Source organism: Bos indicus, chromosome 27 (assembly GCF_029378745.1).
Source record: "Bos indicus isolate NIAB-ARS_2022 breed Sahiwal x Tharparkar chromosome 27, NIAB-ARS_B.indTharparkar_mat_pri_1.0, whole genome shotgun sequence".
Classification (NCBI taxonomy): Eukaryota; Metazoa; Chordata; class Mammalia; order Artiodactyla; family Bovidae; genus Bos; species Bos indicus.
The window spans coordinates 31,158,344-31,178,600 of NC_091786.1; the positions used below are offsets into that span (position 1 = coordinate 31,158,344).

At 40.6% G+C, this 20,257-nt stretch overlaps 1 protein-coding gene across 3 annotated transcripts in view; it reads left to right on the forward strand.

The window, feature by feature from the left end:
* Positions 1-20,257, forward strand: part of UNC5D (unc-5 netrin receptor D) — a 644,487-nt gene that overhangs the window by 357,166 nt on the left and 267,064 nt on the right. For all 3 annotated transcript variants that reach the window (XM_070781382.1, XM_070781384.1, XM_070781383.1), the window contains exon 2: positions 4,470-4,688. In XM_070781382.1, coding sequence (XP_070637483.1) covers positions 4,470-4,688 — 219 coding nt within the window. The remainder of the gene's footprint in view (positions 1-4,469; positions 4,689-20,257) is intronic.

Below are 20,257 nucleotides of genomic sequence, written 5' to 3' on the forward strand. Positions count from 1 at the left end.
CTTTGGAGGTGAATGCCTCCTGATGTGTGTTCAGCCTCTGTGTTGTCCGAGCTGGTTGTCTGTGCCTTCTGCAGCTTTTCCCTGTGCTCTTCCTCACTTACAGCAGGAACAAAAGATAGGTTGATGCCCACCACGTGTATTCCTTCTATCAGGAAAGTAAAAGCTTTCTCAGAAACGTCTGTTTATGACTCACTGGCCATCGATGGGTGTCACGTGGCCCTTCCCACCTGGGAAGAAGTAAACTCAGTCTGTGACTTTTCATTCCTCTACCAACTGGGAGAAGGCAGTTGGAGGTTGTCATCAGCATTTGTCACACCGAGTTTAAAAGTACAATCTGAGTTATAAAGCAGTGGTCAGCGTACTGAGATTCCAAGTAAGTTTACCTTGAAGTCTAAAATACCCATGCAGTCTTCCATATGATCATTTATTAAAGTAAGCCATCCCCCGCCACTCGCCTCCAGGCCTAGGATTTGTCAGTTCAGTTCAGTTCAGTCGCTCAGTCGTGTCTGACTCTTTGCAATCCCATGGACCGCAGCAGGCCAGGCCTCCCTGTCCATCACCAACTCCCAGAGTTTACTCAAGCTCATGCCCATTGAGTCAGTGATGCCATCCAACCATCTCATCCTCTGCTGTCCCCTTCTCCTCCCGCCTTCAATCTTTCCCAGCATCAGGGTCTTTTCCAATGAGTCAGCTCTTTGCATCAGGTGGCTGAAGTATTGGAGTTTCAGCTTCAGCATCAGTCCTTCAAATGAATATTCAGGACTGATTTCCTTTAGGATTGACTGGTTGGATCTCCTTGCAGTCCAAGGGACTCTCAAGAGTCTTCTCCAACACCACAGTTCAAAAGCATCAATTCTTCAGATTTGTCAGTAACTTTTGTTTAATGTTATTTAAGTGTATTTGATTTGTGCTGTTCATTTCTGTTGCATAGCTAAGTGTTTCAGTTTAACATATATATACACATACACATTCTTTTTCATATTCTTTTCAATTATTTCATGTTCTTTTCTATTCTGGTTGTTAGCAACTTCTAGGTCCCAGCTTGGAACTTCTGTTGGCAACTTCCTAGTCCAGTGGGTTAAGAAGGGGGTGTCTGCAGGGGAGCAGCCTTCACTTTATGAGGGGAGCATCTGAAGGGCAGGGCACTGCTTCACCAGGAATTCAAGCCTGAGCCTAGGGAGGGTCCTCATGAGGGGAAGCCGGAGATAATCAGTGTGAGAGAAACACCACCCCCAACACTTCAGGATGCACACAAAGCAAACCAGGGGAGAAAAAGGAAAATAGGTTACTCTTCCTGTGCCTGGTAAGTAGCTTCAGTCTGTTGGCCACTTTGTGACTATTATCCAGGCAAGAATACTGGAGTGGGTTGCCGTGCCCTTCTTCAGGGCATCTTCCCGACCCAGGAATTGAACCTGTAGTCTCTTAAGTGTCCTGCATTCACAGGCAGATTTTTTTTTTAACCACTAGCGCTCTTCTGTTTTCACTTCATTTTTTGTCAGAAGGATGCAAAGAAATGGTAATACGTGTACAAATGTATGCCTACAATCTCTCACCTCTCCACTCTTACCGGCACAAATTGACTTTCGTTGTTGTTGTTGTTGCTTTTTGTTTTCCTGAAACCTGGCCTTTTCCGTAAATATACATGATATTTATGTGGCTTCAATAATAGTTAAGATAGAATGTTACATTCAGCCTTTTTTTTTCCTCCTCTGAACGTTGAGATTGATTGATTCTTTTAATTTCTTTTCCTTTTTTTAAAAATTGAAGTTTAGTTAGTGTTGTGTTAGTTTCAAGTGTACAGCAGGGTGATTCAGTTGTGTGTGTGTGTGTGTGTGTGTGTGTGTGCGCGTGTACACAAACATATTACTGCCCTGTACCACGATTCTTTGCCGTTCTAGGTTGGCTGTTAAAAGGTATTGAACATAGTTCCCTGTGCTGTTCTGTAGGTCCTTACTGTTTATCTATTTTTTATACAGTCGTGTATATCCATTAATCCTGAACTCCTAGTTTATACCCTGCCATATCCCCTGTGGTAACCGTAACTTTGTTACCTCTGTCTATGAGTCCGTTTCTATTTTATAATTAAGGTTGATTGATTCTTAATGGACGTCCTCGGAACAGCCAGGACACTTCAAGCAGCCTTTCCCGTTCCACTCTTCTACTCTCTGAAGGCTGAACTATTTTATCAAAAGGCGCTTTATTAAAGTAGCAGGAAGCTATCCTAATTGCTTTCAGATCTCTGTGTGTTTTGGGGCTCAGATGGTTAAAGTGCGGTTTATCTTATATTCCAGTCATTTTACTTAGGCTGGTTTAATATTGTCTGTTTACTTAGAAAGTGTTTTTTGTGCCCACACCCCATTTCAGTAGTCTCTTCTCACATTTATGCATTGTTATTGATACTAACTGAACAGCAGCGGGTAATGCACACCTGTGTTCACTTGGGCTACCACTTTGGGGCTTTGTATTTGTTCGTCGGGTGACCCTTTTCTGTATCAGTGAATTACTTTGGACAAAACTCAAACCCCTGATGGGAGTGTGAGCTGTTTGATGCCCATATAAAATCTTTTAATACCTCTGCCATTTCCTCTAGTGCATGGATTTACAGAAGCCTGAGGAGACTTGGTATTTATTGAAGATGGAAATTGTTTGAGCAGTCAATAACAAAATGAATTAATATGTGACATATTTTGTGAAGCCCATTGTAAATATAATTTAAAACATTAAAAAAAAAAACACTTCTCAGATTCTCTCCTGAAACCCTTCTTTTTCCATGTGATAGATACATATTTTATTTTTTGAAGGAGTTTATCAAACTTTTATGGCTTAAACTGTTTGCTCTCTCATTATTTGGAATATTGGCTTTAATGATGGTTTTTTCATCTTGTGAGTTAACTTTTCTATTAAAATGAGTTAACTTTTCTGTTACAAATGTATTTGAAAACTTATAAATCTCAAGCTCTTTAATATATGAACCCCCCCACACACACCTTGATTTGATATATTTAATGAAAAAATAGTTTGGAGAATCAAGCTCTTGTGTTTAATTTATTTCAGTGGTGTAGTACTTATGTATTCCTGTTGGTGAACAGTCTTTCCCATAACTCAGTGCCTTTTATTTCTTTTTTCTTTACACAAACACAAAATTACAGGCATTCATTCCTCCTATGTGCTTTTGTCTTTGATGATACCCGCTACAGGCTCTTAAAAAGGACATTCCACCTAATGTTGTGAGTTTTGTTTACCCTTGAGAGTGCTTAGTCATTTAGCTTCTTGACTCCAGTGTATAGAAATGTCTGTTTGTTCAGAATTACAATGATGGCACCCAAGAAGCCAGGTTAGGACACAGACACCTCCTGGCCTCCAGACTCTCTCCTGATAACCTGGATTTTGTTCTGCTGGTTTCATTAGGTCCCTTTTCTCAAGCTTGTCATAAAGACTGGTTTGCTTTGAATGAGAGAAACCCTCTCTTGGGCAGAGTTGATCTTGGTATTGAAGATCAATACCAATACTTGGTATTTGCTTGTTCTTTCTCCGGAATGCCATGGGAAGGCACAAAATAGGGTTCTTCTTGGTTATGCTCCACATTGCTCAGTAGTTATGTCTTTCTTCCCTTGGCCGTGTGCTAGTTTCCTGGGGCTCAAGTCCTTGCTAAATAGAGTAAAGCGGCAATGGAGCAAGGTCTTGGCTCCTGCTTTTTCCTTTTCGTATTATTTCTCTCCACTCATCACTTTCCTATACTTGGGGAGACATATTTATTTCACTTTGAGCAAATGTAACTATAGGTCTTAAACTATAGCTTGTTAGTGATTTGTTTTGGTTCCTAGCCTTCAAAATGAAGTCATCCATGAGTAGAAATGTTGGGGCAGGGAATGATGGTCTAAGACAAGCAGAAGAAATACACATTCCCTTTAGAAGGTTTGGTAAGTTTGGAAATGAAACTATATCCAAGGTTGAACACCAGTCTCCAAGGTTCATAGGTAAAGAAAGTGGACAGTTGCCAATCCTTTGGACATGTCTTAGACCGACCATTCTCCACCAACATCACCATTATTCATACTCATGTATGGGAAGACCAGATCTATTCTCTCCCTTATTTCAGCATTTTGAGGCAGCTGGGGGCCCTCATTGAATACTTCAAGGTAACCACTCACCAGGCTGAATCTCAAGATTCAGCCACAGGTATCTCTCTCAGTTCTGTCAACAAAAATATAAAGATTTAAAGCTGTAGTTAGAGGAGGGCTCCTATTCATTACCTCCACTTGTCCAATAACCCTGGATGTGTGTTAGGCTAAAGGTACCCTATCACACGAATTCAATCTCTAGACACTAATTCCTCTGCATAGGCCTTGCGGGCGTGCTGATTAGGATGCAGAGTTTTCCAGTACAGATTCTTAGAGCCGGTTGTGTTTCTCACCCGGATGCAGGTGCTGCCAATGTAGACTGTTCTGACACCTCCTTCCATTTCACAGGAACCGACAGTGGTGAAGTCCTCCCTGACTCCATCCCATCGGCTCCTGGAACTCTGCCTCATTTCATAGAGGAGCCAGACGATGCTTATATCATCAAGAGCAACCCCATTGCACTGAGGTGCAAAGCAAGGCCAGCCATGCAGATATTCTTCAAATGCAACGGCGAGTGGGTCCATCAGAATGAGCATGTCTCTGAGGAGAGTCTGGATGAGAGTTCAGGTAAGAATGGGAAGCAACGGAAGAATCTGTGGTAGCTTCTCAGATTTTTCTGTCAATATGACTGGGGAAACCTGTGTTAAGTCAGACACCTTATTTGAGTGAAGTCATGTTAACAGTATCCGAGGAATATAAGAGGAAGTCGTGTCTTGAAATGACCCCACAACACTCCTGCTGGTCTACTCCAATATGGTAGACGAGCATTTTTTATTTTCCTGCTCTATATCACATTAAGACCTAATTTTGTATAAAAGTTAATATTCTCCCTGGAAATAAAATCAGGCAGTCACTGTTTTCATTTTCTGAATTCTGAATATTTTTTTCATGACATAAATCTTTCAAGAAGCACCCTTTTAAGCAGCCTAAATTCAGTTTCTCTAATCTTTCTTCCTGGCTATTATTCTTGTATGCTTCATTCTTTATAGCTGATGGTTTCTGAGTCGTCTGAGTTCTTTTGATTACTGTGTAATGATAAAGAAGTTCACATTAGAAGACCAGATTTGAATAGGATCTCCTGTATAAAAGAATTTCAGGACCATCTTTATTAGCTGGCTGATTTGTCTGGTGAGGAGTGATGATGAGAATAGTGATCATATTAGCTAATATTTATTGAGCACTTACTATTTAACCAGACCTTATCTAAGCTTCTGATACACATTATCCTACTGTCTTCTCAACAGCCCTCTGGGATAAATAATGCTGTTATTGCCTTCTTATAAATAAGGGAACGGAGGCTCAAAGAGATTAAGTAAACTGTGGGCTTGTGCTGGATATCTAAATAAGATCATTTGACTCAAAACTTTCAGAATGTATTACTTTTATATTTTAGCATATAATAAAAACAGTATATGCTTTTGAACTTTGGCTTCTCTGACTAACAGAAAATTTAGCCTCATCCTAAATCCAATTTGATGTTACTCTATGTTATTGATTTTTATTAGTTCTAAACTTACTAGATGTCAGATTTGGAATAAATAAAGTCATGAATAATTAGGAAGTTGTATCAGCTTAATTTATTAACTATATACCAGTCCTGTTTAGTACACTAAGCTAAGTCTTTCAGAGTATTCCAGGAAGGGGAGGAGGCAAACTCTGATGTAGACCTTCATACCTACTAATAGGTATGACCTATTATAAGCTACTAATATATTATGACCAGTATAAGTGCAAATGAAGTTATGATAAATGTCTAAAGAGAAGTAGATGGTGCTAGGGAGGATTTTAAAAAATCATGTCTGACTGGGACTCTCAGGAAAGGTGTGGAAGGAATAGCATTTGAAAGGAGCATTGAATATGTGATTCTATTAAGCATAATTGATGCTACACTCTATTGAAGAGAGAGGGGTCTCAGAGGTCAATATTAGCAAATGAAAGAAAGCTGAGTGTGTGTTCTACTTAGTTTGGTTTGGTTGAAATATAAAATTGATACAGGAGATAGCAGTTGATAGCTGGAAAACAGCTGAATTAGTGGCATGAAAGACCTCAAATATCAGAGCAAGAAGTCCTTTACTCAATTTTATGGATATTTTCTTAATGGTAGGGAATGATTATATTGACATACAGGAATGCAATGGCTTTGAAACTATACTTCAAAAGATGAATCTGGAACAAGCCTTTGGGATGGTAAGGAGAAGCAGGAATGGAGAAGTTAAGAGACTTGAGTAATTCAGCTGAGAAAGTAAGGTCTGCTTCTTGAGAAATGGCCACAGAAATAAGAACTAGATAGCTAATGTGACAAGCAGTGTCACAAATCGGACATAATAGCTGAATGATTGAATGAATGGAGAAATAAAAATGAATCTCTTAACAGAAGGAAAAGGGTTATGCAATTAATATTAGTAATCACATTAGCAAGGAGAAAAGTCTGAGATCATTGTTTGAACAAACTATACTTGAAATACTTATGGGATAATGAAGAGATATAGATCTGGAACTAAGGTCCTCATCGTAAATAGTGAAGCCATGGAGATGGAGGAGTTGTCAAGAGAGAATGGGCAATATGACAAGAAAATGGACCTAGAGACGCAGACACACCTCCTGAGGAGTCAGAAGAGGAACATCCGCACCCAACAAGGAAGTAAGCAGGGTATGCTGTGTTCCAAAGCAGAGGGGGAAAATCATTCCATAAAGATCTTCAGATATTACTCTGTCTCTGCCTAGGAACAATGAAGGAGGCAAAGAACTGAACATATATATCAACAGTGCTAACGATTATGCAGTTCTGAGCTAATTTGGGTTTGTAGCATAAATGTATCAAAAGGTAGAGCATCACAATTCCCTAATCATTCCACTTGGGAATTAGAATGAGGAAGAAAACAGAAGTGCTTATTTTAGATATACTATTTTTCAGACCAAAAGCATGCTTAGAATTCCAGTTTCTAAATGTGAGGATGGGAAGGGATCTCAGTGGTCAACATAACAGCTCTGTTTTGTTTATTAAAATAAAAGGTTCCAAGAAATACAAGTAGTTCTTGGCATAGCTATTGCTAGAACCCAGATCTCCTGACCTTCACTATGGATATGTTTCCTTGGAACTATAAAGGACCATACGATTCCTATGGTCTCCTTCCCAATCAAAATATTGACAAATTTCCTTACTGACATCAGGATGGGTTTCATCACCTGTCTCAGCATTTTCTACCATCAAACTGTTTAATGTTTAATTTCCCAAGTATAATCCTTATCGCTATTCCACTGGAGTTTGTCTGTTCCTTTCCATCTCAGCCATGTCTCCAAGGGCTAATCCCTTATTTTATGTTGTATTTCCAGCACTGATAGAAGTTGGTAACAATTAAAGGTATAGAGACATTTCCAGGATTCCAGGTATAGTTTCCTCCTTTAAAGAAGGGTTTGGCAAAAATCAAAACCAATGAAAAGAACAAACTGAATCTTCGTATTGGGAAAGTTTTTGCTTCTGTGTTCCAAAGATTGGGATCATGGAGAGACCTAGGTGAATAAATCTGGTGTTAAGAGAGTTTGAGTCACAAACAGCAATCTCATTTACCTTTGCATGAAGACTTCCAAGAAAACTCTTGATATTTGGGGAGAGAGCAACAAAGGGAACAGCATTGCCCATAGGACAAAAGCCTATAGAACAATGTGAAATATGAAAGGTATATGTCTCTTAAACTCAGCTAGTCCAACTGGAGAGGGACTCAGATACTAGTGGCTCCATAGGGTTGTGTGTTTTTTCCTCAGACATTTCTGTCCTAGATTTTGCCAATAATGAACTGAAAGTAGCAGAAAACCTTTGGGTAAACTGCTGCAAATAACAGATAGGAAGAACATTGAAAAATGGTCAGCTATTATTTTATACTACTGCTAGAAAATCCTATATCCATTCTCATTTAAAAACCTCTTGATAAATATTGCAGGCCCATTTAACACTCTACCCTCTTGTAATTTCACAACATTCAGTTTTGTCATTGCTTCCTGCTTTTAATTCCTTTCTCATTGCTAGGCAACTCCATGTCTTGAAGACAGCGGCGTTGATTACATTCTCTGCCTCCATGTAAAAGGCTCTGCCTTTGCTTCCTTTAAAAAACAAATAAAATTAAAAAAGACCAATAAAAGTCACAAATTTCAAAGGAACTTGGAAGAACAAAAAAAAATCATAAATGACAAAATCTGAAGAGATTATACACTGATTTTAAAAAACAAGTGTTTGAGAAAGAACTTAAATTTTAACAACTACCTTTTGAAAAGAATTTAATAAGCACAACCTTTTCTTCCAAGTTATTTTGATTGAATCAATAGAAAAGAAATGTCTCTCCCTAAAACTGTTTTTTTCTTCTGTGTGCTTAATGAAAATCGCTGTCTACCGAACACTGCAATTATGTTTCCTAAGCTCTGTATTCAGTGGAAAAGTGGACACTGGAGCAAGATGAGTGGAGATATTAGACCCCAAACTAATGCATAAGTGCAATTAAGTTTGGAAACAAAATGGCCTCAGGTATTGAAAAATAGATGCATTACCCCTCCCTTGGGTTTCTTCACTGTGGAGCTGGAGAACAGGAGTTGGCTACCTTACAGCCTTAATGGCTTTTGATGGGGTCTGAAAAATAGTTCGTGCCAGTCCAGGGGGAGTGAATGACACCAGGAGACCAAGAACAGTGGGACCACATTTGACCAGGGGTAGACTGACGCGACGCAGCAGCAGCAGCAGAAGAGAATTATCCATGCTGTTAAGAAGTTGAAAAGTATCTGCTTCAATATCTTTGGCCAACATGGTCTCCATTTTTTAATCCCAGAGAACTTTGATATCCTTTTTACTTACAGGTTTTCTTTCTTCACTGAACTAATGGGAAATGCATAGGACCTGGGAATGCTGGGAGTCCACATAGAATCTTTTGTATTTCCAAATTGGAAGCAATAAGTCCTTTCAGTTGTTAAAGGCTGCAAACTGCCTTTGGTCTTTTCTGGTAATTTGGCCCCGTCATCTAACAGTTCAAATAAGAAGAAAAAGGATTGTGTGTTTTCATGCAATTTAGCTTGGAAAACCCAGAGCAAGAGTTCTTTCCTGCAAAAGGCACAATTTATTTGACATGAGTTACTGTGTTTGCACAGACATGGCTATACCTCTTAGTAATGTACACTTGTAGTTCTCTGCACAAGCCAAGCAATCCCCTTTCATTTGTTCTGCCTCATTTCATTTGGAAATATGGGAAGTCTTCTTCCTTTATTTTTCTTCAGTTAACATCTGGAGTTGAGAGGCAGTCCCAGTTCAGGCATCGTGCCCCTGAGAAAAGGGTGGATTGTTCCAGTAACCCAGAAATTAAGAGTTTTAATATAATAAGCAAGTGTGTGTGCACACACACACACACAGAGAAGAACAATAACCAGGAAAACTCATCCTTGGCAAGCAGGATAATGTAGCCTGTGGGAAGCTTGAGTTATCAATAAGCTTAGCTACTTCTTTATTGTTCAATAAAAACGGAGTTCCCTTAACAAGCCTCCCTGGTTCTTATTCTGCCTTGGAGATATCGAACTCTAATGAGTGAAATAATGTGTATTTCAATGCATTATGGGAAAAGTCTCAACTCCAGTAAACTAATATTTTTCTTCTTAAAGAATATCATTTCAGGGATTTCACTGAGAGATTTCCTTCATAAAGAACTGGAGTCACTCTCTGGGGAGAAGAGGTTAATGGATTGTGTTGAGAAAAGGGAGAAGAACAGAAATAAAAATGTATTAAATCTTTAAAATTTATATCTAAGAACTTTGCTATGCCGGTGATGGGGATTTGGATATAGTATCTTCCAGAAAACCATTAATTTGAAGTTACCTTCAGTGTTCACAAATCACCAGGATACATTTGGGAAGCATATATTTGAGACCACAGAACACAGAAAAATCCATCTCTCAACCGTTCCATTGCCAGTTTGTTGGTTTAAAACTCACGTTTATAGAAACATTCTTCCACCCCACCCAGGTTTTATCCTGTTCATTACTCTGTTTCTCAGAGAGGACCCACCTATTCTAAAAAGGTGTTCGGGAAAATATTATGAATTCCTTCCCAAAATTTGTGACAGAACATGCAGACCTTGTCTTGTGTGTCTAATTTAAATCTGTCCTACCAAAAAAAAGCTGTTTAATATCATTTCATTCATAGCAGAGACAGAAGGCAGCTAACCATCTTATATAATTTAATGGCAAATCACGATATCAGCCCGATATTTGTTCTAAACCCTAAATTCTTAAGCAGTGTCTTTGGACTTTTATAGTCTTTTCTGTTCATACAGCATTTAGAAGTGTGTTTGTTTATGCGAAATGGGAATTATAAAGATATTTTAGAAACTGAGGATAGTCCTGTGGTTAAGAGTGTCAATATTAGTGCAGTATGACACCTACCATTTTTGAGATCTGTTTATCCATTTACAGACTTTCTTAAGGTATGTATGTTGCTTAGTATCCTTTCACTTCAGCTTTGCCTTGTATAACATGGCAGTTATAATTGTATCTACTCTGGAAACTATAGTAGGGGTGGTAGAACCTAACGTGTGTGACATACTTAGCTCAAGGTCTGGTATATAGCAAATTCCCAGTCGAGGTTAGCCTTCAAAATGATAAATATAAAACTGCTAAAATTGTGTGTTATTTTATCTTTTCAGTTGTAAAACATTTCATTGTGTTTTACAGTATTACCAATGTTTAAATAGACGCAGTAGTAGTTTCTATGCTTCTAAAAACAAATAGAAAATTATGAACTTTTACAGTTCCAAAAAGTGCTGGTATGTTGTTGTTGTTCATTCACTAAGTCATGTCTGACTCTTTGCAACCCCATGAATCGCAGCACCTGAGGCTTCCCTGTCCTTAACCATCTCCCAGAGCTTGCTCACACTCATGTCCGTTGAGTCAGTGATGCCATCCAAGCATCTCATCCTCTGCCACCCTCTTCTCTTGTCCTCAATCTTTCCCAGCATCTGTATTATTAACAGGTAAAGAGTTGTCTTTCATGGAATGACATCTCATTTGCCTAGGATTCACTGCATTGATACACATTTTGTCTTGGTGATTCCCAGAGCCCCTGGTATCACCTAGGGAGATAGAATTGGTGGGATAATCTCAGGATGATTTACTACCAGGAAGTTGTTGTAGTGTCTGCAGGAATGAAAAGCCATTGACTGGGGCAACAGGGTTGGAAATCATGAGTGGGTTACCCACAAGCTGTGAGTGTGAGGTCTGAGTAAGTCATTCAGGGGTCCTGTCCTCTAAATAACTCTCCCTTCCCTACTCCTGCCTCTTAAGTTTCCCTTCTGTCTGTTATCAGACCACACTATCGAGTTAATTTACTTTCCTCTGCCAGACACCTCTGTGATGATTAATTCTAATCTCCGGTGAGGATGAAACTGGAGAGCTTGGGTGTATTCTTAGTTTCTGTACTTAAGACTGAACTTGCCATACTTCTGAGGGATACGTGGAGTGGTTATTATCCAGGGGAAACTAAAGAGTATTCATTAGGCATAGTGCACTTTCAAAGAAGGATTTTTTTTTTTTTTTATCAAAATACATTTTAATCTTGTTGCTAGGATAAAGTGGCAAAAGACATTTAGCCCTAATTAAGCATCTGCCAGTAAAATGAAATATGGATCTACCTCTCAATTAGCTCCATTTAATTTGCTACTTTCAGTATAGCATGTTGGCCTGAAGACGTGTAAGCTCCCTTAAGAAATGGAAGCACAGTTCCATCTAAAGGCTTCTTTGCATCTCAAAGTTTTAAAACTTCAAATACGGATCAGATTCATGTGTCTTTACTAGAGCCTTGCCCTAGACCCCGAGCTAAATACTGGGCCTTCAGGTTGTAGGTAGAATGGCGCCCACCCTAGAAGCTTTTGGTGGTGCTATAGAGAGGTTAAAAGCTTATCTTGTGTGATCTTTGGCCACCTGTGCTTCTCCTGTTGTAGAATTTGTCACACTCCAACGTTTGGGCAGGTTGAAGTGTCTCCTGCTCTATCCACAGCTCCTTGAGAACGAGAATCTTCATCATTTGCTTTGTCACAGTATCTTCAGCGCCTGGCAAAGTAGCAAGCATATCTGAGGCCTCAGTACAATGTTTTAAAATAATGTATGTTGTCAACTGTGTCTTTGATCTTTTTCTTATGATACGGGACCTGCAGCAAAATAATAGGACTAGTAACACCATGGTTTTAAGATGATGGATATGATGACGTTAATAGAAGTAAAGGGACATACAAATGATATAATGATTAGTCAAGAATGATATGTTCTTCAAAATTTGGGGAAGCTTACTGTTTGAGTCTACTTTCTGGGCTCTAAACCTTGGCTTCCTGTTGTTGTTCAGTCACCAATCATGTCCAATTCTGTGCATCCCCATGGATTACAGCATACCCTTCTTCCCTCTCCTTCACTGTCTCCTGGAGCGTGCTCAAATTCATGTCCATTGAATTGGTAATGGCATCTAACCATCTCTTTCTCTATCGCCCCCTTCTCCTCCTGCCCTCAATCTTTCCAGGCATCAAGGTGTTTTCCAAAGAGTTGGCTCTTCGAATCAGATGGCCAAAGTATTACAGTTTCAGCATCAATCCTTCCAATGAATATTCAGGGTTGATTTCCTTTAGAGTTGACTAGTTTGACCTCCTTGGGGCTCTCAAGAGTCTTCTCCAGCACCACAATTTGAAAGCATTCTTTGGCGCTCAGCTTTCCTTATGGTCCAGCTCTCACATCTGTACATGATTACTAGAAAAACCACAGCTTCCGCTACTTTTGTTGGCAGAATGACATCTCTGTTTTTAAATTTTAATTGATCCTTGCTGTCTAGGTTTGTCATAGCTTTCCTTCAAAGGAGCAAACGTCTTTTAATTTTATGGCTGCAGTCACTATCCACCATAGTGGATTCATTTTGGGGCCCCCCAAAATAAAATCTGTTGCTTCCACTTTTTTCCCCTTCTATTTGCCAGGAAGTGGTGGTACTAGGTACTAGATTCCATTATCTTATTTTTTCTAATGCTGAGTTTCAAGCCAGCTTCTTCACTCTCCTCTACTACCTGGACTGCTGCTGCTGCTAAGTTGCTTCAGTCGTGTCCAACTCTGTGCGACCCCATAGACGGAAGCCCACCAGGCTTCCCCGTCCCTGGGATTCTCCAGGCAACAACACTGGAGTGGATTGCCATTTCCTTCTCCAATGCATGAAAGTGAAAAGTCAAAGTGAAGTTGCTCGGTCGTGTCTGACTCTTCGCGACCACATGGACTGCAGCCTACCAGGCTCCTCCGTCCATGGGATTTTCCAGGCAAGAGTACTGGAGTGGGTTGCCATCGCCTTCTCCGACTACCTGAACTAGTAAGAGACAAATGGGAAATGGCCCCTTGGATACATGGTGGATTCACTTCTTCAAGCGGAATGGGCTTTTTTCCCCTCTTCTTAGTAGACAGTGGAATGAGATGGGGCTGTGTCAGAGCCAGGTACACACATCAGAGGGAATGAGGGATCTAAGGAGATGCTGGTCTGTTAAAGGAGGTTCTTGAATAAGAGGTGGTTGCTTCTCGTGGGCAGTTTGATATTTTTTTTTTTTTCTCTTGCCCTAAATTGAGCAAGATCCCATGCTACTCGTGAAGTTGTATTAGAATAGTTCTTTGGAGCTTTATCTGTGGAAGCTAACTCAGTAGACTCATTCTCTGGGCTAATTCCCGATCATGAAACTGCTCAGTGTAGCAAACCAGGCCTGCACTAGGCATGACACGGGCTAGAACAGCCCAGGGAAATGGGCACGGAGATCACGCTGGAAAACAGTTCACCACAATCTAGTTGCAAGCCTCTTAACTACTTTTGTGTGGTTTGAAAATATTACAGGAGGAAGAGGGATTCTCCTTTTTTCCCCTTGAATCTGGTTATTTAGTTATCTGAGTATCCCACTACAGAGAACTTCCAAAGACTGAACATTCAGTTGTGGTGACATGTTTAGCCTCAGAGAACCATGTGAAACCCTCCCCATCCACCCATCCCCAGGTACACCTGAGAACTGGTTTGCAGAAAAAACCATGGCAGGATGGTATTGATGGGCTTCCTGAAAGTCTGATAATAATCAGAAGATGAAAAGCAGAGGGACAGCTGTTAGGTACTGGCTGCAGCTGGCATGGTGCTGAATGTTAAGTACTACTCTAGAACCCTTTTCTAAAGAACAAGTTAGGACTTAAGCTAGAGCCCTTTTGTTAAAAGTGGACCAGAAATAAATACTCTGTATCATCTTAGGGAAAAACTCAAATGGGCTTTTTGGTCAACCTGATAACGTTCAGCCTTTTTCTCTCTGTTTCCTCCTTTCTTCTAATATCTCTCTTCTCTGAACAGTGAAACATATACTTCAATTAGTTTGAAAATTCCCTAACTTTTATTCTCCCAACAGGATTAGACCTGCTAAGAGTAACTAGTGTTTCCTATCTGATAAATACGGGGATTATAGCAATAACTGCTGTCAGCATTTTTCTCATTTAAACAAATAACGGTGACACATGATGAAGCTCTGTGCGGCTCTGTTGTGTTTAGTACACGCGGAGCAATTACTCATCCACTGCCAACATTCGTCTCTCTACAACTAAACCATCCACAGCGTAGAAAGCTTATTAGCATTTCAGTTCCATAGTCATATTTTTATCTTCTGTAAGACTCTCCTCCATAACAAAGGCTGATGGTTATAATTTGCACAATAATTTAAAGGGTTGGACTTTTCCGTGCCTATTAGAGTTGCACAAGTTATCAGGTACCAGGCTCGTCTTATTTATGACATGCCAGCTTCCATTTGCCTGGGATTTTTGTTCCCCTGTAGCACTTCCTCTGAACAAGTTAGCTGTCATCTCTTGAGATGGAGAAGTAGATGATGATCTCTACAACAGTATTCATTGAGGGGGGCTGGGGGGTGGGTAAAGGTGTCCCGAAATAGAGCTGCTTTCAACGAATGTTTCTCAGATGTGATTTCTCATGTATATATGTAAATGCACACATTTATACATTTATGTGTATACGTTTATTAATGCATGTACACACTGTGCTCAGTCGTGTCTGACTCTTTGTGATCCCATGGACTGTAGCCCGCTAAGCTCCTCTGTCCATGGGATTTCCCAGACAAGAATACTGCAGTGGGTTGCCGTTTCCTCCTCCAGGGGATCTTCTGGACCTGGGGATCAAACCTGCATCTCTTAGGTCTCCTGCATTGGCAGATAGATTCTTTACCTTTGCACCAACTGTGTGTGCGCTGTGCTTAGTTGCTCAGTCCTGTCCAACTCTCTGCAACCCCATGGACTGTCAGGCTCCTCTGAGGGCTGCCAGGCTCCTCTGTCCATGGGGATTCTCCAGGCAAGAATACTGGAGTGGGTTGCCACTGTCTCCTCCAGGCGATCTTCCCAACCCAGGGATCAAGCCCAGGTCTCCCTCATTGGAGGCAGATTCTTTACCATCTGAGCCACCAGGGAAGACCACACCACCCGGGAAGCACTTTATTAATGCATATATATATATATATATACACATACATACATACACACACTATATCACTCAAAGAACAATAGTGAAGGTTTACGAGAGTATATATACTCTTCCCTGGTGGCTCAGATGGTAAAGTGTCTGCCTATAATGCAGGAGACCCCGGCTCAGTCCCTGGTTTGGGAAGATCTCCTGGAGGAGGAAATGGCAACCCATTCCAGTATTCTTGCCTGGAAAATCCCATGGATAGAGGAGCCTGGTAGGCTACAATCCATGGGGTTGCAAAGAGTCGGACATGACTGAGTGACTTCACTTCACTTCATGAGAGTATATACTATTTAAGTTTTTATTTTTATGAAATGTTTTTTGTTATGGTGGAGAAAAGTATAATGGAGACAAACTGCCATTTCCCACGGGTTTTCCTGGAGAGTATGGTTGACAAGGCTAAATACTTCACGTTAGAAGAAAAAGGCCTGGTATGGAGAGCACACTATACTTTGTGGGAGAGGGGAGGTTAGCTAATTCACTTGTGGCCTTCTTTTTTAATTTGAATACAGTTGTTTTACAATGTTGTTAGTTTCTGCTGTATGATAAGTGAGTCAGCCCTAAGTAGACATGTATCCCCTCTCTCGGGCCTCCCTCCCACTCTGCCCCCTCCCACCCCTTGAAGGTCCTCGTAGAGAACCCAGCTGAGCTTCCAGTGTTATACAGCAGCTTACCACTAGCTACCTATTGTACACGTGATAGTGTAAATGTGAAGATGCTACGCTCTCGATTCAGACTGCCCTCCCCTCACCCGCTGTGTTCACATGTCCATTATCTATATCTCTGCTTTGGAATTGGGCTCATTTGTACCATTTTTTCTAGGTTTCATATATATGGATTCATATACAGTATTTGTTTTTCTCTTTCTGACTTACTTCACACTATAGGACAGACTCTAGGTCCATCTATGTCTGTACGAATAACTCTCTTTCATTCCTTTTACTGGCTGAGTAATATTCCATTGTATATATATGTACCACATCTTCTTTATCCATTCATCTGTCATCAGACACTTACATTGTTCCCATGTCCTAACTGTTATAAACAGTCCTTCAGTGAACACTGGGGGTACATGTGTCCTTTTGAATTATAGTTTCCTCAGGGTATTTCCCCACTTGTGCCAGTAGGATTGCTGACTCATATGGTAGTTTTATTTTTAGTTTTCCTAGAGGGGATGGCTTCACAAGACTAAAGACCTCATGTTAGAGGGAAAAAAAAAAAAGCCTAAGCCAGAGAGATGCTATACTATTTTTTGGGGGGGAGGGGGTGGTGTGTAGATTGCAGAATTACTTATAGCTTTTTAGAGAAGGCTGACACACCAACGCTACCTTCCAAAGCATACTGTGTTTAGAAATAGTTGGTTGATACTCATTCCACTTCTCCAAACCCACAGGGAGCCTCTTTGAAGGACTTGAAACCAAGGCACTGTAATGCTGAAATCATGACTTCAGCATTCCCCTTTCAGCTGCGGTTAGTCTGAATGAGAGGTTGCAAGACTTCCTGACATGAATGGGGTGAGATCAATATGACCTTCCCTGTGGGAGTCTGTGGCCAACTGTCTGTGCTTTCCAAAGCAAATGTATGGCTGTCCATGTGTAGTAACTGTGTTTATCAAGGTTTAGTATTTGATTCTCTGACATCTCAGGGTCTCGCTGACCTTCAAGGGACTGTCTTACCCAGGGATAGCTCATTCCTAGAGATGCAAATGACTCACCTGTAAGCACGTCCTTCATAAGCAAACCAACAGATACAGAGCTTTACCCCCAATATTCCTTTTATTAAACTCTTATTCTCCTGCCCTAACCTGGGACCAGGTACCAGACAAGTAGCAACAGCCATTCTCTCCCAGAGTCCACTGAAATGAAGCAAACTCACCAACTCTAAATCTTTTTACCTTGCCTCTCCAGTTCTTCCCAAGGAAACTGCAATAAAGTCTCTTTCCCATGTCTCCTGACCCCTCTGCCTCCTGACAGACCCTGGTGCTTCCCCATGTAGCCCTGGGTGATGTGCCTCCTGTTTCTAGGGATCTGTGAGTATAAACTTACTCCATGTCTGACTGTCTTCCTCTGTCTCATTAAAACAGGCCCCAGGTACCCTTTAAGCACCACAGTGCCTAGGTTAACTCATAGCATGTTTTAAGGTTTGGATAGGAAATTCTCTGCTTTATAAACACGATGACCTTGAACCATTTTGAGATGCTATTTATCTTCATTTGCAACCTAGAAGAAGCTGATGGGTTTAGATATTCTTAAGAGAAAATAAAAATAAGTGTGTGTAATACACATGCAAATATATATATGTGTATATATATATGTAAATATATATTTGTGTGTGTATATATACACACACAAATACATATGTGTATATACTTTGGGCTTCTCAGGTGACACAGTGGTAAAGAATCTGCCTGCCAATCCTGGAGACACAAGAGACACAGGTTCATCAGTGGGTTGCGAAGATCCCCTGGAGAAGGGAATGGTAACTCACTCCAGTATTCTTGCCTGGGAAATCCCATGGACAGAGAAGCCTGGCAGGCTAAAGTCTGTGGTGTTGCAAAGAGTCAGACATGAGTAAGCACACCCACACGATGATATATAATTTGTGTGTGTGTGTATTTCTCTCTCTTTCTCTTTACTTATATATATGTAGGGCTTCCCTGGTAGCACAGTTGGTAAAAAATCCAGACATTTCTCCAAAGAAGACATACAGATGGCTAACAAACACATGAAAAGATGCTCAACATCACTCATTATCAGAGAAATGCAAATCAAAACCACAATGAGGTACCATTTCACGCCAGTCAGAATGGCTGCTATCCAAAAGTCTATAAGCAATAAATGCTGGAGAGGGTGTGGAGAAAAGGGAACCCTCTTACACTGTTGGTGGGGATGCAAACTAGTCCAGCCATTATGGAGAACAGTGTGGAGATTGCTTAAAAAACTGGAAATAGAACTGCCATATGACCCAGCAATCCCACTGCTGGGCATACACACTGAGGAAACCAGAAAGGAAAGAGACACGTGTACCCCAATGTTCATCGCAGCACTGTTTATAATAGCCAGGACATGGAAGCAACCTAGATGTCCATCAGCAGATGAATGGATAAGAAAGCTGTGGTACATATACACAATGGAGTATTACTCAGCCATTAAAAAGAATACATTTGAATCAGTTCTAATGAGGTGTCTGACTGGAGCCTATTATACAGAGTGAAATAAGCCAGAAAGAAGAACACCAATACAGTATACTAACACATATATATGGAATTTAGAAAGAAGGTAACAATAAACCTGTATATGAGACAGCAAAAGAGACACAGATGTATTGAACAGTCTTTTGGACTCTGTGGGAGAGGGCAAGGGCAGGATGATATGGGAGAATGGCATTGAAACATGTAAATTATCATATGTGAAATGAATCGCCAGTCCAGGTTCGATGCATGATACAGGATGCTCGGGGCTGGTGCACTGGGATGACCCAGAGGGATGGGATGGGGAGGGAGGTGGGAGGGGAGTGTAGGTTGGGGAACACATGTACACCCGTGGTGGATTCATGTCAATGTATGGCAAAACCAATACAATATTGTAAAATAAATTAATTAACTAAAAAAAAAAGAATCCACCTGCAATGCAGAAGACTCCGGTTCGATTCCTGGGTCAGAAAGATCTGCTGGAGAAGGGATAAGCTACCCACTCCAGTATTCTTGGGCTTCCCTTGTGGCTAAGCTGGTAAAAAATCCGACTAAAATGCGGAAGACCTGGGTATATATATTCCTTTTTAGCCTGAACAGATTTTTGACTCACTGAATGCTTCTTCAGAGAGAGCTGATTGCCAAATGTCTTGTCTCTAAGTCTCCTTATTCGATGACAGGGGAACTCAGGCATATCAATTACCCCACCTTATACCTGGATGCACTGATTTAACAACAGAATGATCTCTGTTCGTTTCCAAGGCAAACCATTCAATATCACAGTAATCCAAGCCTATGCCCCAACCAGTAACGCTGAAGAAGCTGCAGTTGAATGGTTCTATGAAGACCTACAAGACCTTTTAAAACTAACACCCAAAAAAGATGTCTTTTCATTATAGGGGATTGGAATGCCAAAGTAGGAAGTCAAGAAACACCTAGAGTAACAGGCAAATTTGGCCTTGGAGTATGGAATGAAGCAGGGCAAAGGCTAATAGAGTTTTGCCAAGAGAACACACTGGTCATAACAAACACCCTCTTCCAACAACACGAGTGGAGACTCTATACATGGGCATCACCAGATGGTCAACACCAAAATCAGATTGATTATATTCTTTGCAGCCAAAGATGCAGAAGCCCTATACAGTCAGCAAAAACAAGACTGGGAGCTGACTGTGGCTCAGACGATGAACTCCTTATTACCAAATTCAGACTTAAATTGAAGAAAGTAGGGAAAACCACTAGACCATTCAGGTATGACCTAAATCAAATCCCTTATGATTATACAGTGGAAGTGAGAAATAGATTTAAGGCACTAGATCTGGTATACAGAGTGCCTGATGAACTATGGATGGAGGTTTGTGACATTGTACAGGAGACAGGGATCAAGACCATCCCCATGGAAAAGAA